Genomic DNA, 17,362 nt, shown 5'->3' with positions numbered 1-17,362 from the left:
AAGTCCCCTTTAGAAACTTAAAATAAAGTGTCGGATTTGCTAGATCTTGGACCATCCACAGTTTAATTTTTATTTCAGGAAAATAGGAATTTGGTATGTTATATCACTTTTTAACAAGCTGTACTTCAATTAGATGATACCGTAATATATTTATCATAAATAACGTATTTTATTTATGTGTGTCTGGTCTAAAGACTGTACAGAGAATAATGAGCAATGAAACTGAAATCAAGACTGTAGTGGCCAGTCTGTAGTTTTCTAAGACTGGAATTTGTTTAATGCAAGCTGTAGAAAACAACCTGGACTGACTCCCAAGCTCCTATGAGCAAGCAATAGCAATGTATTTGGAATGCTCTTAAATTCAAATACTAATTGAGTTAGAAAAAGCATTATAACATGACTGCCTGTCCTTTTGCTGTTTTTTTCTAAAAAATAAACAGTAGTCTAGATTTTCTTTCTCTGCTGCTTCTATAGTCCAAACAGCTTCATCTTCTCAACTCAGTTCTCTATCCCAAGCTGTTGTGGCACTGTATTTCCCTTAGCATATCTTTAAAGACTTTATTTCAACATAGCTGAAGAATTTAACTTGTGAAGAGTTTATTGGTGGAAATCTATTTCACAACTTCTATGGGCTTTCTTCAGTAACACAATAGAGTGAACAGCAGCACCCGGGAAGAAAACTATGTCCTTTTGAATTATGGTTATTTCTTTATTAATGGTAATTTTGAATTTCAATTACCTAGTTACCAAGATTTGTATGAGTGCTCTATTAATAACATGAGGTCTGCTCTCTAACAGTTCTGCTGAGAATAAAGAAATATTCAGTATGATGGCCTTTCAAATGGTAATATGATTTGTCTCATGCTGTAAGGTTTGGTAAAGGAAACCCAAGAACTGCACTTTCAGTCAACTTGCCATCTTCTTTGTCTTTTTGAAATTGTGTACTTTTTCAGAGGAATCTAGTTGCTCAGATTAATAATTAATGTAATACCAAACCATTTTTTGCTAAAAAATTTCTCTTAAAAGGCAAGATTTTTTTTTTTCCTCAATTTCAGACACCTATTTTATGACAAATGTTTGTAGAATTCTCCTGTATTTTATGAAGGGTTTAGTAAATTGGAAGAAAATTCGTTTCCCCTCTACTGTAGGAATGTGAAAGTTAGGTCTCTGGCTGTAGGACTAGAAGAAAGTGGGGAAATGTGAATTGATTTTTAGCATGAATCTGTAAACAAATGCACTTTCTATCTTTAACAATAAAGCCTTGCTGGAGTCTAAAGGCTAGATGCGTGTATCTGCTGATCTATAGACAGAACTAAACCCAGACATATCAGCTGTTTGAGTCCTTTCTGTGCTGCATACATGTCTATGTGAAAGTTTATATGCGCAGAGCTATGATTACAGACAATTACAGAGTGGGGCTGCAAGTGAGAAAAGACTTCCTGTTGCATGGGAATTCCCTTGCTTTTCTTGTGTGCTGTCATCAGGTAGGAAGAGCAGCAGCTTTATGCTGCTATGAAAAAAGATTATATTGTGGCAGTCAGGAGTGCTGACACAGACTTGGAATCATTTCATCTGAGTATGCAAAATATAGAAAAACAATCTTAATGAGAGTAATTTGAAGTTAAGACAAACTATTTTAAGTAATAAAGCTATAATGTGTTTGCCTTCTTTCTTGTCACTATTTGATAGATATTTTTGTACTTGTAGTTTAGTCGTAATTTAAAGTTAAACCCTGAGTTAAATACTCCTTCCTTTTTCCTGAAGCACAGTAAAAGATAGTTACTTGCAATTGTCATGGATTTTATAGGTCTCTAATATTTTACTTAAATCTATACTGTGATAGTGGCAAAAGCAGAAAAAAATTATCCTTAACCAAAGGCAAAATTCCACTGAATTTTACATTTTTAAGAAGCTCTTTAAAATTAAATGGTTTGGATATTAGGAGTTCTGAATTTCTGGCTGCTGGTGTTTCTCATAAGTTTTTAATTAACACTAGATAGACAACTGGAATTTTTGGTGGAAAACTTGTCTTCAGTGGTTTAATATTTCAAGAATTTAAGAGAAAATTTTCATCAACTCATTATTCGAACATGAAAAAATTGAGGTTGTGTTTTCCTCAACAATTAGCTTCATGTCAAAATTATTGCATGATGTAATTAACTGATTAAATTTGAGGTAGCATTTAGGGTCTGAAAGACAATGTGTTTCTTTTTGGTTGAGACTACATAGAGAGTGGAGGAAATACATAGTTGTGAAACCTGGTTATTGGCAGATACAAGCAGTGCAGATGTAACAGCTTTTTGCCACTGAAAAGGGGAAGGTCTTGCTACTGGTTGTCCTGCCTGTCCCTTTTGCGGGGTCTGGTGTTCATAGGACCCTTGTACAAGCCAATTCATTTCACTAACACAGCAGAAAACTACTTTGTTGTTGTTGTTGTTAACTTTCTGCTGTGGTAGTTAGTAAAATTGGCTTACAGCAGATTCTGAGTGTTGGGAGTATTAAGGGCTTGAATGAAAAGGTAGGGAAAGTCCCTTTTTGGTGATGGTGAATGTTTAAGTTAGTTCTGGAGGAACTGTAACCCTAAATTTCTTTCTTACATTTGGTCCAATAATGGATTTGATTTTGATTGCTGTTTGAAGTAATTCAACTTCTAAGTGATGTTTGCTTTTTGAAATAATTCCTAATTATAGCAGAGCCTTTAAATATGACATGAACAGTAGTGGTTTAGTATCTTTGTTTTGATTCTTTCTTTTTTGTTTTAACATCTTCGTGTGCCCAAAGATTCTGCAGCTGCATACATGCCTGTTTAAGTACTATGCATAGGCAAAATCCTGTTAAAGTCCGCAAGACATGAATTTTTAGATTTAGTGATACTAATACTTTTGAACTCAGTTCTTGAACTCAGTTCTTTTATCAACATGTAATTCTTTCAACTAGTAATGATATCTGTAAAGAGTTAGGTACATATCCCTTCTGAAATTTAATTCTGAGAACTCTGATTTCTTTACTACTTATGTATTGTGATGTTAGAATCTTAATGTGTTTTTGTGAAGAGATTATTAAATTGAGTACTCAGACCATTATACAAAAAATGTGGTTTTAACTTTCAGTATTTTCTATTTGCTTGTAGGCAGAAGCCAGGCTTGCAGCCAAACGGGCAGCTCGAGCAGAAGCAAGAGATATACGTATGAGAGAGCTGGAGCGACAGCAAAAAGAGGTAGTGTAAATCATCAGGAATTATTGCAAACCTTTACTAAAATTCTTAATGTATTTTATTCCTGTATTTGCATCAGATTTTGTCTTTTAGTGTAATTCAGCTGCGTGCTAGTATTTCAGCATCAGGCAACTGTTAGCTTATCATAGAATCATAGAATCATTTCGGTTGGAAAAGACCTTCAAGATCATCAAGTCCAACCATTAACCATGCCCCCTAAACCATGCCCTGGAGTACCCTGTCCACTCGCTTTTTGAATACCTCCAGGGATGGTGAAATACCTCCAGGGATGGTGATGGCTTCTCTCTCTCTCCCCCTGCCCCGTACCTTCCTCTTTCCCCTTAGGCTATATATCTAAAAGGATAACTTGCTTTGTATTTACCTGTGGATAGCACCTCACAAAATATTAATCTGAACATTCATTTTGAACTTCCTTAATAGTTACACTTGTATTGTGGAAAAAAATCTGCTATACAAAATAGGCTCTTAGCACTCTTGCTTTCAGATGAAAAATAAAACCTTTTTAATGTGATTTTTAAATTCTAGCTTTACAGGCAAAACAGATGCTAGGATGTTTTACCTTTAACAAATGCAGTAAATTCAATGCTAGCAATCAAAATTGGACAAAGATTAATCTAGATGTTTATCTTTAGGTATTTAAAGGGCTGAGGCTTTCTTATTACTGCTTATTTGATTTTAAATGAGCAGAAGAGAGAACATAATGACAATGTCCGGAACTCAGGCTTGCATAAATAATTTTACATAGAGAGAAACAGTTTTCAACTTCTAATATGAAGTTTAATATTGTCTGGATTTGAATGACTAGCTTTGTGGCTGAGTCAGCTGGTGACTTTCGTGCTTTTATAAGAACAATTAGTTAATACATAGCAGTTTCTTTGCTGCTTGTTGCTGTGCAAAAGGTCCATGTAAATATGGATAACTGGCAGCATAGCATAAATAATGAATGTGACCGTACCCAAAATGTACACTGCCTAATGTATAGGCTAAACAAATATGAAAAAGTAGAGAGAATTATTTTGCTCTGTTTGTAATGTGTTTATACTATACTTAGTAACTGGTTAATTTGGATATGGGACTGTACATATGCAGTTTTCAGTCAATTTCTTCCCATATGGATTATACCAAAAGTATGCACAATAAATACTTATTGTTAGGACCTTTATTTTTAAAAAATTAATAGAATTGGGATAATATTTACACATACGGTTGTATGTTGCTCCACACATTTCTCATTAAAAAAAAAAAAAGTTGCATTTCTTGAGAAACAAACCTAGGAACCAGATTTTCAGCAGACTGGTTATTTCATGGTTATTGCATTTGATTCAGGTTTTGACATAGCATGCAAAAGATTGATATTTATTATTTATCATGATTACATTCAAATCCACATAAATGCTGATATTTGGGGTTTTTTTTGCTGGGTAGTAACAAGTGCAATTTACAAAACATGTTTCTATCTCAATTCTATATGGTTCTCATTATTCCATACTTTCAGTTTTCTAACTGCTGTAGGTATCTGATATTATAGTGAAGATTACATGGCAATTAATTTAGATTTTTCCAAATTTTTGATTTGGGAATCAGTCTTGTGTGGTGACTAATCTGTACTGTAAATGGTTTGTTTGTTTTTGTTTTTACATTCTGTAGTTTTCTCAGCATTCATATGATAGAAAATGGGCTCATATCCAGAAATGGATGGTAGGCTAAAACCACCTGTTGTGCATGTTTTTGTCACTTGGAGAACTAACATAGGATTTGGAGGAAGTCATTTACTAATGGTTTGCTGTGTGTCATTTCAAAGTGTTCTGTTAGTGAAAACAAATATGTATAAACTCTATATAGATGTGGTTATGGATGGTATTTTATAGCAGCAAAAGACAAACTATGAAATCAGATGCTTTACTTAAAATGAAATGTTGGGATTTTTTTTTTTCCACCATGTGCTGGCTTGTCATGAATCTAATTAAAATTAAATTACGTTAGTTTCAATCTAGGTAAACATCTTTTCAATAATAAATGTTTTTATTTCAGTTAACTGCTGGAGTTTGGGGTTTTTACTCCTTCTTCTTAGCAGACTTACATTTATTTGTTTCTTCTTTGAGTAACGTGCGAATGCTAGTCTTTTCACTGATGATTAAGTCACTTCTATGACTTACAAAAATCAATTATAAAAGATTGAAAAACCCCAAACCCTAAAAAACACCCCATGCATCACTTGCATCCTTTTAGCCCTTGCCTCTTGTTTTCAATTAATAATGATAAAATATTTGACTGTTCATTTATTTAGATTAAATCCACTAAGTAGGAAGGAGTAGAGATAGTTGAAAAGTTTCTGTTCAATTTATAATAATTTAATGCAATGTTTGTTTGGAGAGTTCCTTTCACAAACTTAATGTGCCTCTTAAAAAGGCACGTCAGAGATGTTTCTTCTTAGGTTTTTAGGGAAGTGTTCACTGTGTGAATGCTTTGAATCAGGAAGATTTAATTAATACATGCTGAGACTAACCATAAATTCAAATAGTCAAAACTTCCATGACAGTTAATCGGTCCTTCTGTTGAGAAATCCTAGGACTGTCATTAGAATTTTATTTGCAAAGTTGTGCTGACTTTATATTGTCTCTTTGCCTAGCTGACATTTGTGTGTATATTAGTTCTCATGTCACTTAGAGAACAACAAAGGTTTCTGTTATCTCTTGCTGGAATGCGCATTTGAATGCTTTTATGCTGGAGAGCAAGGGTTTCCAAACTGTGGAACACAGATTGCATTTGTGAGCAATCTCACTTCAAAATTAATGCCACCCAACTGAATGCCACCTTCTTTTTGCACTCGTAAAAGGCATATCTACTGCAGGAGGTTTCTGAGGAGATGTGCACTCTCTTCCTGGATTGGGAGATGTAACGTCTGTCTTAGATAAAGTGCATATTCAAACTTAAATTCTTAGAAATCAAGCTTGATAGCTACCAGCAGCAGCTATCTTTACAATATGTACTGTAGTACTTTATCCTTTTGACCTGAGTATGCTGAACGCTTAACACTGGCTTTCTATTTTCTGATTCTATGTCAGGAAGAGAGTTGTTACCCTAAGTAAATTACCAACAGAAATGTACAGAAAATTGTATCAGAAGCTGAAGTTTTGCATTATAGGAGCATATTATTAGCTGGGGTATTATACTGGCAATTAAGAGGAATTTATATAAATAGCAAACTGTCTGCTTGCAAGCTGCAAATGTTATTAACCGGTATTTGTTCATTTAGACCACAGACACGAGGTATATTTAAAATTGGCAGTGATCTGACTTTAATGTGTTGAAAAGTTATATAGCATAAATGTTCATTTTAAACCTCAAAGTAGACGCTATAGAGAGGAACACTAAAATGTCATTATGAAATGAACCTCTTTGGGGTTTTTTTTCCCCTCTTTGGGAAATTATTTTCCTGCGGAGTATTAACTAGGCCTTTTGAAATGTCACAAAATAGTATTAAACAAGTTAATGTATCCAATGATACTGTAGAAAATAACCATGTGACCATAAGCAGTATAAAAGCCAGCTTTAGAGTTTGGATATCCATCTATGATCTGGAGGCTGAACTTTTGACTCTAAAGATAACTGGCTTACAATCTTTAGAATAGTTTGACATTGAAAACTGTAGGAAGTGAGTAATTTAAGGAAGGATTCCTAGTTCTAGAGCCCTGTTGTAGTCTTCAAATGGGGTAGTTTAAAACTTAGGTTGTTATTAACATGCTTACCTACTGTAACTAAAAATTTGAGAAGCTTAAGGCACGTGAAACATTTTAATGTTTTATTTTAAATTAGTTCTATTTTTGTCCTGCTGCTTCTCACATATTCCTTTGTGTGAGCCAAAATGAATATTCTCTGATCTTTCAACAGAACAAAAGATATTAAGGTGCCTTAGCTAGTTGTCCTCCCCCAAATTTTACAAGTTGGGTTTAATTATTTTCACTGTCATTGTAGAGCAGAACTGCCTATAGAACTTAAAATTGATGAATTTGCTTAAGAAGCTTTGTTCGTATGATAGAGGAGAAAATCTGAAATATGTATGAGGTAACTTGAGAATAATCATCTCTATTAGGGCTAAAGTAACTTTGTAAAATGTTCATAATCTGACTGTAGTAATTATATAGTAAATTTCTTACTAATGTACTTGTAATTTTGTAAAGCTTTTAATACTGTAATCAGAAGAAAGATTGACTACTGAACACTAATTATTAATTATATTAACCCCCCCTTATTTACATCTCCTAATGTAATGTTTTGGCATACTTACCCAAATCGAGTGAAGTCAAAGTTCTTCTGACTTGAATGAGTTCGCTTGCCACAATGGATTATTCAAAATAATACATAGCATTAAAAGTACTAACAACATGTTGCTCATCTTTGCTTGCTTTTACTTTGTCGTCATCTTTTTTTTTTTTTTTTTTCCTCTCCTCTCTCTTCCCTCCTATGAAATAACTTTGCATTTCTTCTTTCTCAGGAAGATTCAGAGAGGGCCAGGTATTCTCACCGGTCCAGTCGACATTCATATTTGGTTTGTGTTCTAACTGTATACTTTCCTTTTCCATCATGGCCTTTTTTAAAAAAAAAGGGGGGGGTTGGTTTCATTTTCTTAGGGAGCAGATGATGCTTTAAGTCTTCCAAGTATTAGCAGTTTTAGAGTCAGTATTTTAAGTCACATATAAAGTTAAAGTTCATCTGGTATTTTATTTCCATCAATGTTAACAAGGTAGTTTATTTTTATGTATTTCAATCTTTGCATTTAAAAAGAATCTCAATTGCCACATTTTAATTCTTTTACTATGTTTTTACTATAAATACCTTGTGCTTTTTTTTCCTTTTCTACGTATATTTATTTACAGTATATTTTCGTTGCTGAAAAAAATTGAGTGATGTTTGAAGACTGGTTGGAAATATATGTAGTTCAACAATTAGTTATTTGGAATAACATATATAATGACAAGTTTTAAGTGTCATCTTTTAGTGTTATTCCAGTCTAATATGATTTATTTCTTTTTTAAAAAGCTGAGTAATTGTACTTGGGCTTCAGATATTGCCAATAGTAAGAATTAATTGGCTCGTCTTGAAGTGGTAGAGTGTTAAGATTCTTACATAAGTTGTCAGTTGGCTTATGATTACTACTACACATCGCATTTCATAGTCACATGTGAAGGTTCTATTAATGATCAATAACTTGAACTGGTCAAGTTTAGATAAGTCTAATGGGAAAAAAAAAATCGCTTTCCCATTTTCCCTATCTGTCTCAGATATTGTGCAAAGAGGCAAATTTTATTTAACAAAGTAAATACTACTGCTGAGTCAGAGTCATCCTGAATCAATGCCACTTACTGAAGATGAGTGATACTGATTTGTAACTTGGGCTTTCATTCCAAACTGATGCTGATGGTCATCTGCTCACTGTTGTTTCTTTTCTTGCACTTTAAGTATTATTGTGTTTCTGTAATATTTGTGGAAGAAAAAGTAGTAGCACCTTAGGGTACAATTTGAAGAAGTTCGATATGATGCAGGGTTATATTTCCTTGAGAATGTGTGGATATATTATTCATTAGTGGCAAAGACTTACCTGAGTGATGCAAGGTATCCCAAAGACTGCTAATAGAAGTATTTATTGTATTGTACAGGCTCTCCTATATCCTCTTTAGGTCATATATGGTGGTGAAGAATGGTTTTATTGAGGGTTTGTAAACATTTTCCTGTTTTTAGTAGAACTGCCTAGAAATCAGCTTGTCATTGATCTGGATATATAGGCCAGGAGAAAGACAAGTGACTAAAATAAAAGGGTTGATTTTGTTTATTTTGGAAGGTGGAATAAGCTGTTTCTGTGTGTGACTTAAAAAAAAAAAGTGATTGTCACTTACTGAGAGGTTTTGTCAATTAAATGTAATCTTGTGTAATGTCTTGCGAGTCCTGGTGTTAAGTGTTTCTGCAATTTCTCACACAGGTATTTTTACCAAATCGTTTAAATCATGTAGTGTTGACTACTTTGCAAACAGTAAATGGTTTACAGAAAAAGCATGTAAAATATGCTATGTGGCAACACTTATAAACTTGTGAGCTGATACAGGTTTGCTGAGATCTGCTCTTGCCTTGGTTAACATACAGAATATCCTAAGATGGAGATTAAATAATTTACCCTTGACTAAACAATAGGGCTTGAACTCAGCAGAAAAATGAGCGCATTTGGGGGGGCTTACCCAGAATTTCTTCAACTGCCTTCATTATTTTGTGCCTTTCAGTGAAGATTAACAGTTACCATTAGAACTTTTAAAAATTATTTTAGGTATTGATATATTTTTACAATTTTATTTTTAAGAGTTCTTTGGATGTCAGTGGGTCTCACAGGAACAGAGCAAGTACTTCCAGAAGGAGAGATTTTGTGGTGTGTAGCCTGGAATAAGCATGCTCTGATGTGTTCACATTATAACATTTTCTGTGTCTACTTACCACAGCAGTAGTTTGATGAAAGCATGCTTCTTTATAGAAAACAGTATTAATTGGACTGTTGCAGTGATTGATGTAATCGAATGCTTTGTGATAGCAAGTTTGAGGGCTCAAAGAAAGTGTGAAGTGGTAAGTGTTCTGTCTTGAAGATAATTTCAAGTCTGAAGGGAATTAATGTCTCCAGTTTTTCCTCTTCTAATGTGCCCAAAAGAGAAGTAAAATGAAGTGGCAAAGGTTGTGCATCAACCTTGACAGGTACAAAGTTGTTGCTAAAAGTTATGGCAAGAAACCTTTTTTCTCAATTATGTTGCGATGTTAGTCCTACAGTCAAGGATTGAATACAAACAGAAATTTTACTTTTTCAGAAATGGGTATTTCTGTATATTTTGTGGTATTCCTAGTTTAGGCAATTTAAATATTTGTTAGTATAGACTGTTAAGCTGTTAATAGTTAAGTAAAGGTGTAAGTTCAGTGTTGTGATGATAATGATTATCTGAGTGATCTGTCTCCATTCTCTGGTAGCAAGGTTGCTTATCTGTAGGTAATAATTAAAGATAAAAACTCTTTTAAAAAAGAAAAATAAAGTTAAGTTGGTTGAAACTGGTACAGTGTCCTATGGGTCCTGTATGGTAATACTTTTAGCAACACAAAAAGGTACCGTAGTCTGTAAATTACATTATTAATATTAAATTATTATTTAATATACTATGAATATTGGATATATTGGAACTATTGAGATAATATGAAAACAATATGAAATAATATGAAGTAAACTTGGCCTATATTAATTTATAAACAAATATAAAATCTAAAACCAGGGAATTTTTGGTGTGTGTTTGATGTCTAGAAGGAATTTTCAGACATCAATAGACAAGAAGAAATTTTTTTTTCTTGTAAGCCTCTCAGTAGTTCTCTTGTTGAAAATTACACTGGGTAATACTCTAGCATGCTATTAATATATCATGTGATGTTCTCAAACTACCTTCAATTTCTGGTTTGTGTTTTAAGAAAGCTTAGGATGATACTAGTAACATTTTGGATTACATATTACCTACAGTCAGAATTGCTAAGTTATACCTGTGGAATTTTAAATGAACTGGAAAAAAACAAGCTTGCTTTGAAAATGTAAGATTTGTATGTTTAAAAAAATTATTAATATATAAACTCCACAAATTCTGCTGTTGTTGAGTGACAAGAAACATGGGGACACCGGCTAAGCTATTATTACAAAGCTGTTTTCATAAGTATTGTTAAGAGTTGCCAAATTTGGTAGACCAGAAATCTTTTTAACACACAGGTGGCCCTTTCATCCTACTATTCTGCCTTTTTCACGCACTTGCTCCTTCTGAAAACACCTTTATCCCTCCTTTTCCCCACCTTTGATTCCTCCCCTGATCCCAAGATGCCATTCCCCCCCATCCCGTAATGTCTTCCATGCCCTGTAGGCAGTAACCTCCCTCAGTCTGTAAGGTGCCCCGGAGAGCCCCCACATCATGATGGGTTTCACACCTGCACAGGGGGGCTGACTGATGGTCCTTTGGGCTCCTTTGCCTGTGTGGAGACGAGCCTTTTACAACATAACCTAACAAATACTGACTCAGTTTAATACAATCTACCGTACAAGACTTTGCTTAATTATTTAAAGTTTTGTTACCAAAACCACATGAAACATTTCATGTAACCTACTGCTGTCCAAAATTATCTCACTTTTTAGAAACTGGAATGCTGTGGGGGAAATAAAAACAGTTTTTATTTTAAAGTGTTCCAGCTTCAGAATGCCCTTTAGATTGCATGAATGGCATTCCTTCATGTATAAGTTGTCATAATTAGTAGAATATGTTTTCTTGTAATTCCCTTTTAAGTCTTTTTAGTCATTCTTTGAAAAAAGCTAATTTTTATATCCCTTGGTTTTTTAACTTCATGATTTTAATTTCATTTTCTCTTACTTCAGTGTGACAGTGCTAAGGATAGATCTACAAGATACTCAGTCCCTGTATGTTAACATTTTGCATGTCTTTGAAGACTGCTTTTGTGTTTTTGTTTTTAAGGTGTAATGGCACTAACTAGCTACTTTGAATTATTGATTTTAAAAAGTATATAAATCTGTACTATCACACTTGCAGACCTAGAATAGCAGTACGATTCTAACAGTTGCCATAGAATGCATGTGTAAGCTTTTTCTGGGAGAAAATCTAATGAAGTCACATATTACAGACAGCTGTCTTTACTGTAAGCACTTTTTAGTATTTATCTGTTATTTCTGAACTTCGTAGTGAAGTGACGTACAGATTAGAATTGGAGGACATACTTGAAAAAAAGTCTGTGTATGCATATGTTTGTATTCTCCATTTCCATATAGAAACTTTAACTTAATCTAGTGGAAAATTATTTCAGTCATGACAAAAAGCAGGTGGTTTGTTATAACTATACTTCAAAAAAAAAAAAATCCTTCTTATTTGTTACGAAGTGGTAGTAGAGTGCATCACGTTCTCATTGGTATTATGCCAAGTGAGATTTGTGTGTGTCTCCTTAAGCAATGACAAGCACCAAGTACCACTAAAAGGAATATGTAAGCAACTTAAAAAGCAGAATTTATTTAAACAGCAGTGTTACATGAATTAGCTACAGATAGGCAAACACAATATAGTAATTAAAATAGCCTGTAATATTAAGCTTTTTTAGTTTATTTATTGGTTTTACGTTTTTTTGTGAAATGTGAACTCTGGCTTAAGCCAAGTCTGTGTTAATCAGGGATAAGGTTGGTTATAGTTTCACTTGCCAGTCTTTTTTACACAGTGATAGAAGTATGGCCTGTTATTCTAATCATGTAGTTAGAATTTTCTGTTGTTCTGTTGTAGATAATAAAAACCTTAAATCCTTATGTTTACCTTCTTTATATTTTAAGATGCTGTTATATAGTGGTATTAATTTTCTAAATTTCATTCTTAGAGTCATGCTTACAGTGAATCTCATAGTTCAAGGAAGAAAGCTGCTTATTCCCATAAAGATTTGTTGGTTAGTTTTCTGCTATAATATTTATTATAAATATACTAACTGTGTAGAGTTACATACTGATACAGTTATGGATAAATTCATCAGCTTGCTGACATATGCATAAATGTTTTCAGGAAAAAAGAAACCTCTAGTATTGACCAAATTCTGACCTGAAGTTGAGTGTTTGAAACCCTTCTCATGGCAGTAGAATCCCATGAATAGAATCAGCTTCATAGAAATTACATTCTGTTGGAGGCCTGGGGAAGGCTTTTGGAAATATTTAAAAGTGGCACTTCTCTGGATTAAAGTTTATTCAGTCAGGATGGAGATATGTGTTCTATTATTTACACTTTGTCCCTTATCAGTTAGAGAAATTTTAAATGTAGATGTAAAGCAGATTGAATTTACCATAAACCTTGACATTAACCCAGTGAACTGTTGAGAAAGGCATGTGGATTATTGTGGTCTTCCAAAAACTAATCTAGAAAGTTCAGTGTGTAATCTATGTGAATATAATGCCAAGAAATTAAATATTTTGGAGGTAATTTTTCAGAGGGTTTTGGCACTGATGAATGAACAGTTGCGTCAGGGTTTGGGGGAGTCAGAGCAGCAGTGGATGCCTGCGTTGAGACAAGGCTGAAATCTTTTTTGTATTTACTTATAATCATTTGTATTACAGCACTTCTCTGTGTGCTTTTGAGGTGCTATTTTCCTGTTCCCTCAGTTCTTAAATGAGTGATACGAATCTTTCTGCCTCCTGCGGCCTATTGAGATACAAAGTGCTACATGCTGAAAGCACTACTCTTTGCCATGTCTTCATCTCTCTGTTTTTCCTTCTTTATATGTGTATATAAATTTTTTCCTCATATATGCATATATATGCAATTTGTTTAGGAAGTGTCAAAAAACAACAGAAATAAGCCAAAGTATAATTGCTAGGCTTTTAGCATGCATGTTAGGTATAAAGAACAGTGGTATAGTACAGACTAATGCTGATCACATAAACATCCATCCCCCATTAAATTCTTAGGAATTGGTGTCCTTCTGTCTCCCCAAATGCTCTCATTCAGGGTGGTATCTAATGGAAAAAAAGATCAAGCAAATCATTGTACTAATTATTAGCAAGTTTTGTCAAGTATGTTTTTCATGTATTTCATGCTGTACTTATCAGGGTTTAGATAAGCTTTTCAGGGTTTTCTTATTTATTAGGGAGGAAAAAACCCAAACTATTTACCACTTTGGGCATGGCATTAAAAATACGGATAATGCTGATTTACAGAGTACATAAGTAGTTTGGGGGTTTTTTTATGCTTTACTTGCTTCAGAAGGTTATATTGATTTGGGGGTCAACATCGGGAGGATTTTTACAGTGTTCTGTACAGGTTCTAAGCTTGGGAATGTTTGGGCAATGTTGAGATAGGACTTTTATTTACAAGATCTACAGATGCAACCTTTGTTTTCTCTGTTCTTTTTTCCCCTCACAGAGTGGAATTTACTATGATCAAAGAAATTATAGCAGCCTTAAATATAATAAACCAGTTCCTTCCTACCATACTCGGGTCTGTCTCCTCTTCCTATATTAATTTTTTAACGTCTGTAAATTACATATATTTGTTTTCACTTACTTATGCTATATGAAGCAAACTTTTATCTATCTTTCTATAACACTGCAAATTATTACAGCTAATAGTAGTTACAATTGTATGTCTTGCTTTTAAGGGTTGCCTTTTATAAAATGAATGGATAACATGCAAGTTACTCTGTTCTGTATATGTGGGGTTTTAAATTTAAAGTAACTTGTTCATGATTGCTGTATGATATAAAGAAAACAACTAGCAACTGTGACAGTTGCTTTTTCAAAGTCCTATTTTTAAAAAAACAACAACAAAAAGTCTTAAAAGTTTAGCACCAATATACTACTTTCTTTACAGTAATGTAAATGATAAATCAATGGTCTGTTGTGAGAGGGGTAGTATCTTCTAGTACAGCAGTTACTGTCATGGTCAAGTTTAAATAGGTAGCTAGAGGAAATTGATGTGTCTTTTGAAAACTACTTAATTTCTTATCATTCTCTTCTACAAATCTTCTGATAAAAATACCAGATTGCTTTAGTTAATGTTTTAGATTATGATTTCAAAGATAATGGGTTTTCTTGGAGTGTTTATCCACATTTTTCTTAAAGTTCCTGTCTATTATAGATGTAAAATTCAGTATTTCAATCTTTAGAACTTTTGGGGAATATACAGCAATAGATAAAAAATTTAATGTATGCAGAAAAAATGTTTCTAACTTTTTTCTATTCTTCACAATACAGTCGTCTTCTCTATACAGTGATCCAGTGGCAACAACTAGGAGTTACAGGGTTAGTACAATGTAAAATAACATCTTGCTTGTCTTTAGATGTTTGAATGGCCCTCAGAAATATAAAATTACACTTTTCTTCATAGGTGTCTCCTTCTGTAAACACTGGTTTGATAAGAAGTATCAGTTTGGTTCGTAAGCACCATTTGCATGGTTGCCTTAAATTTGTATTGTATGGCCATGAGGCTTGATAGTATTACATGTGCATCTTTTTCATATTTTTAAGTAATTTGCAGCTTGTGTGTGTCATTTTTGGAGGCATTCAGTTTAATGTTTTTAACATTGTTAAATTGCCTCTTTAAAGTATTTTAGTTGTTGCTGTTTTACTGATCTTTTTACAGACAAGCATAAAGTTTATGAATACAACAATGATGTTGAAAGACACGGGTTAGAACAAGTTAATCTAAGCACACTAAATAAAAACTATGTATAATACTAAAAAAAGTATTTAAAGAAGTTAAGCATTTGAATGGGAAAAATCATTGTCAGGAGATTACAGAAATTTGTGGCAAATACATTTTAAATACTTTCAAATAAGATGCCATATTTAAATTTAATAATCATACAGAAATATAATAGGATGAAAACCTAATCTGCATCTTTACCAAAAAAAAGTAGCTAGAAGTGCCATAAGAATGGCTAAGATAGCTCTACAAAAAGTTGTCGTCTTTAGAAAGTGACATGCATGCCTGAAACTTTATGCCTTTTGCTGCTATAGTAGTTCAAATCCAACCTATGCTGCCATTTAGAGACATGCTAAGCCTATGTAGAAAATCATCAAGTATTTTTATGTAAAGTTTTTATGTCATTAGTGAGGTCTTGTTCTGCACTTGGATTGCAAACAGAGATAACTTACTTTTTTGACTTTGTGCCTATTCTCAAGAAAACATTGGAAGATCCAGGGAGAACAAGACCATAATGACTGCTATTACATATAGCTCTAATTTCTACTAGAGATCTCTTCATAGGTAGGGGGAAAGCAGCATGAGACAGTATTTCTTTTTTTTTTTTTTTTTCAATTGTGTTGCCCAGAGCTGCTTTTATTATACACTGCATAAATAGATTTCAGCTTTGCACCTTGAAACATTCTCCTTCAGGAAAACCTGCATGGGTGAGCACAAAGTAAAACTGATAAGTGTACAATATAGCTTCGGTTCCCAGGGTGGATTAAAACTTCTGAAGGCTTCAGAACAGTGAAAACCAAATTGCAATTTAAATATTTAATTTAATTTTCTTCTGAAAATAGTTAAGAATTTATCTTTTAAAAAACTATTTGGCTATTTTTCAAGGCAATTCTTAGATTTATAATTGGAAATAGACATCCCTAATAATAGGAGGAAATGCTGCTGAAATTTTTAAAAATTGTTTGTCCTTTCAAAAAGTATAATGTTAACTGGAAAATGCATAGGTGGGACAAGATAGAGAACATTAAAGTGTGTAAGAGTGTGGCACAATTATTTCTGAGTCTGATTATAAATGGTATTTCATTCCCTCTTTCTCAGGCATCTTTGTGCGGTGATGGATTATATAGCTCATATAGTTCTCGCACTGTAAGTGCTTTTGGTTGTTTCTTTCATTATCTTTGTTTTCTGGAGACAAAAATTATGAAAATTGTGAAGATTTCCTTCATAACTTTTCTTTAGCCATCTGAATACAGTTATTCTTCAAGAGCAAGCTCAGTTCGAAGTAGTCCTGTGGTGAGCGTGCCTTTTGCATGATTTGCTGAATGCTTTGATACTAATGCACAACGATTATGAGTATTTACACTGAGGATTTACACTGACTCAATTTTTCAATTCCACATCAGAAAAATGTAATTTGTCAGAGATATGATTCTTAGCAAGATGTAAAGTTTTAGCAGTAAGACAGTAAAATGTAGAAGTAATAACAAATTTGTTTTTCTAAATATCTTTTAAATGTTTGTAATGTATATAATTGGAAGCAATTGGAAACTGGAGTACAGTACATTGTTGGGGTTACCACTTGATGTCGTAGTTGGGGCAGGCACATGAAACTGTTACTACAATACATGTGAAAAAGTCTTTCTTTTTGGGAAGAGGATTAATGCAAACTTTGATATATTGTGTAGTAAGAAGCAGCTGGCCCATTTTTATGGTGACTGGTATTCAAAACAGAGAAATTTGTTCCTGGATTTGTATTGTGTTAAAAGTGTCATTCCAAAGATGGCTTTTCATGCTGCAAAGTGATTTTAAATAGTTCTGCTTTGTTTCTGCCTCAGAACAACTGTCTTCGTTTCATTGGTACAGCTGCTCATTTGTCATGCTGCACAAAAAA

At 33.4% G+C, this 17,362-nt stretch overlaps 1 protein-coding gene across 22 annotated transcripts in view; it reads left to right on the top strand.

Annotated features, from left to right (window-relative positions):
• LRRFIP2 (LRR binding FLII interacting protein 2) overlaps positions 1-17,362 on the top strand; it is a 61,401-nt gene that overhangs the window by 18,465 nt on the left and 25,574 nt on the right. For 7 of the 22 annotated variants that reach the window (XM_052796384.1, XM_052796356.1, XM_052796365.1 and 4 more), the window contains exons 3-13: positions 3,131-3,217; positions 4,883-4,933; positions 7,731-7,784; positions 9,585-9,650; positions 11,664-11,705; positions 12,662-12,727; positions 14,191-14,265; positions 15,021-15,068; positions 15,154-15,198; positions 16,570-16,617; positions 16,711-16,764. In XM_052796384.1, the coding sequence (XP_052652344.1) occupies positions 3,131-3,217; positions 4,883-4,933; positions 7,731-7,784; positions 9,585-9,650; positions 11,664-11,705; positions 12,662-12,727; positions 14,191-14,265; positions 15,021-15,068; positions 15,154-15,198; positions 16,570-16,617; positions 16,711-16,764 (636 nt within the window). The remainder of the gene's footprint in view (positions 1-3,130; positions 3,218-4,882; positions 4,934-7,730; positions 7,785-9,584; positions 9,651-11,663; positions 11,706-12,661; positions 12,728-14,190; positions 14,266-15,020; positions 15,069-15,153; positions 15,199-16,569; positions 16,618-16,710; positions 16,765-17,362) is intronic. The other 15 variants (XM_052796447.1, XM_052796454.1, XM_052796437.1 and 12 more) reach the window with 9 other exon arrangements.

The sequence above is a fragment of the Harpia harpyja genome, chromosome 1 (assembly GCF_026419915.1).
Source record: "Harpia harpyja isolate bHarHar1 chromosome 1, bHarHar1 primary haplotype, whole genome shotgun sequence".
Lineage (NCBI taxonomy): Eukaryota > Metazoa > Chordata > Aves > Accipitriformes > Accipitridae > Harpia > Harpia harpyja.
This window is presented reverse-complemented; position numbering and strand designations above follow the sequence as displayed.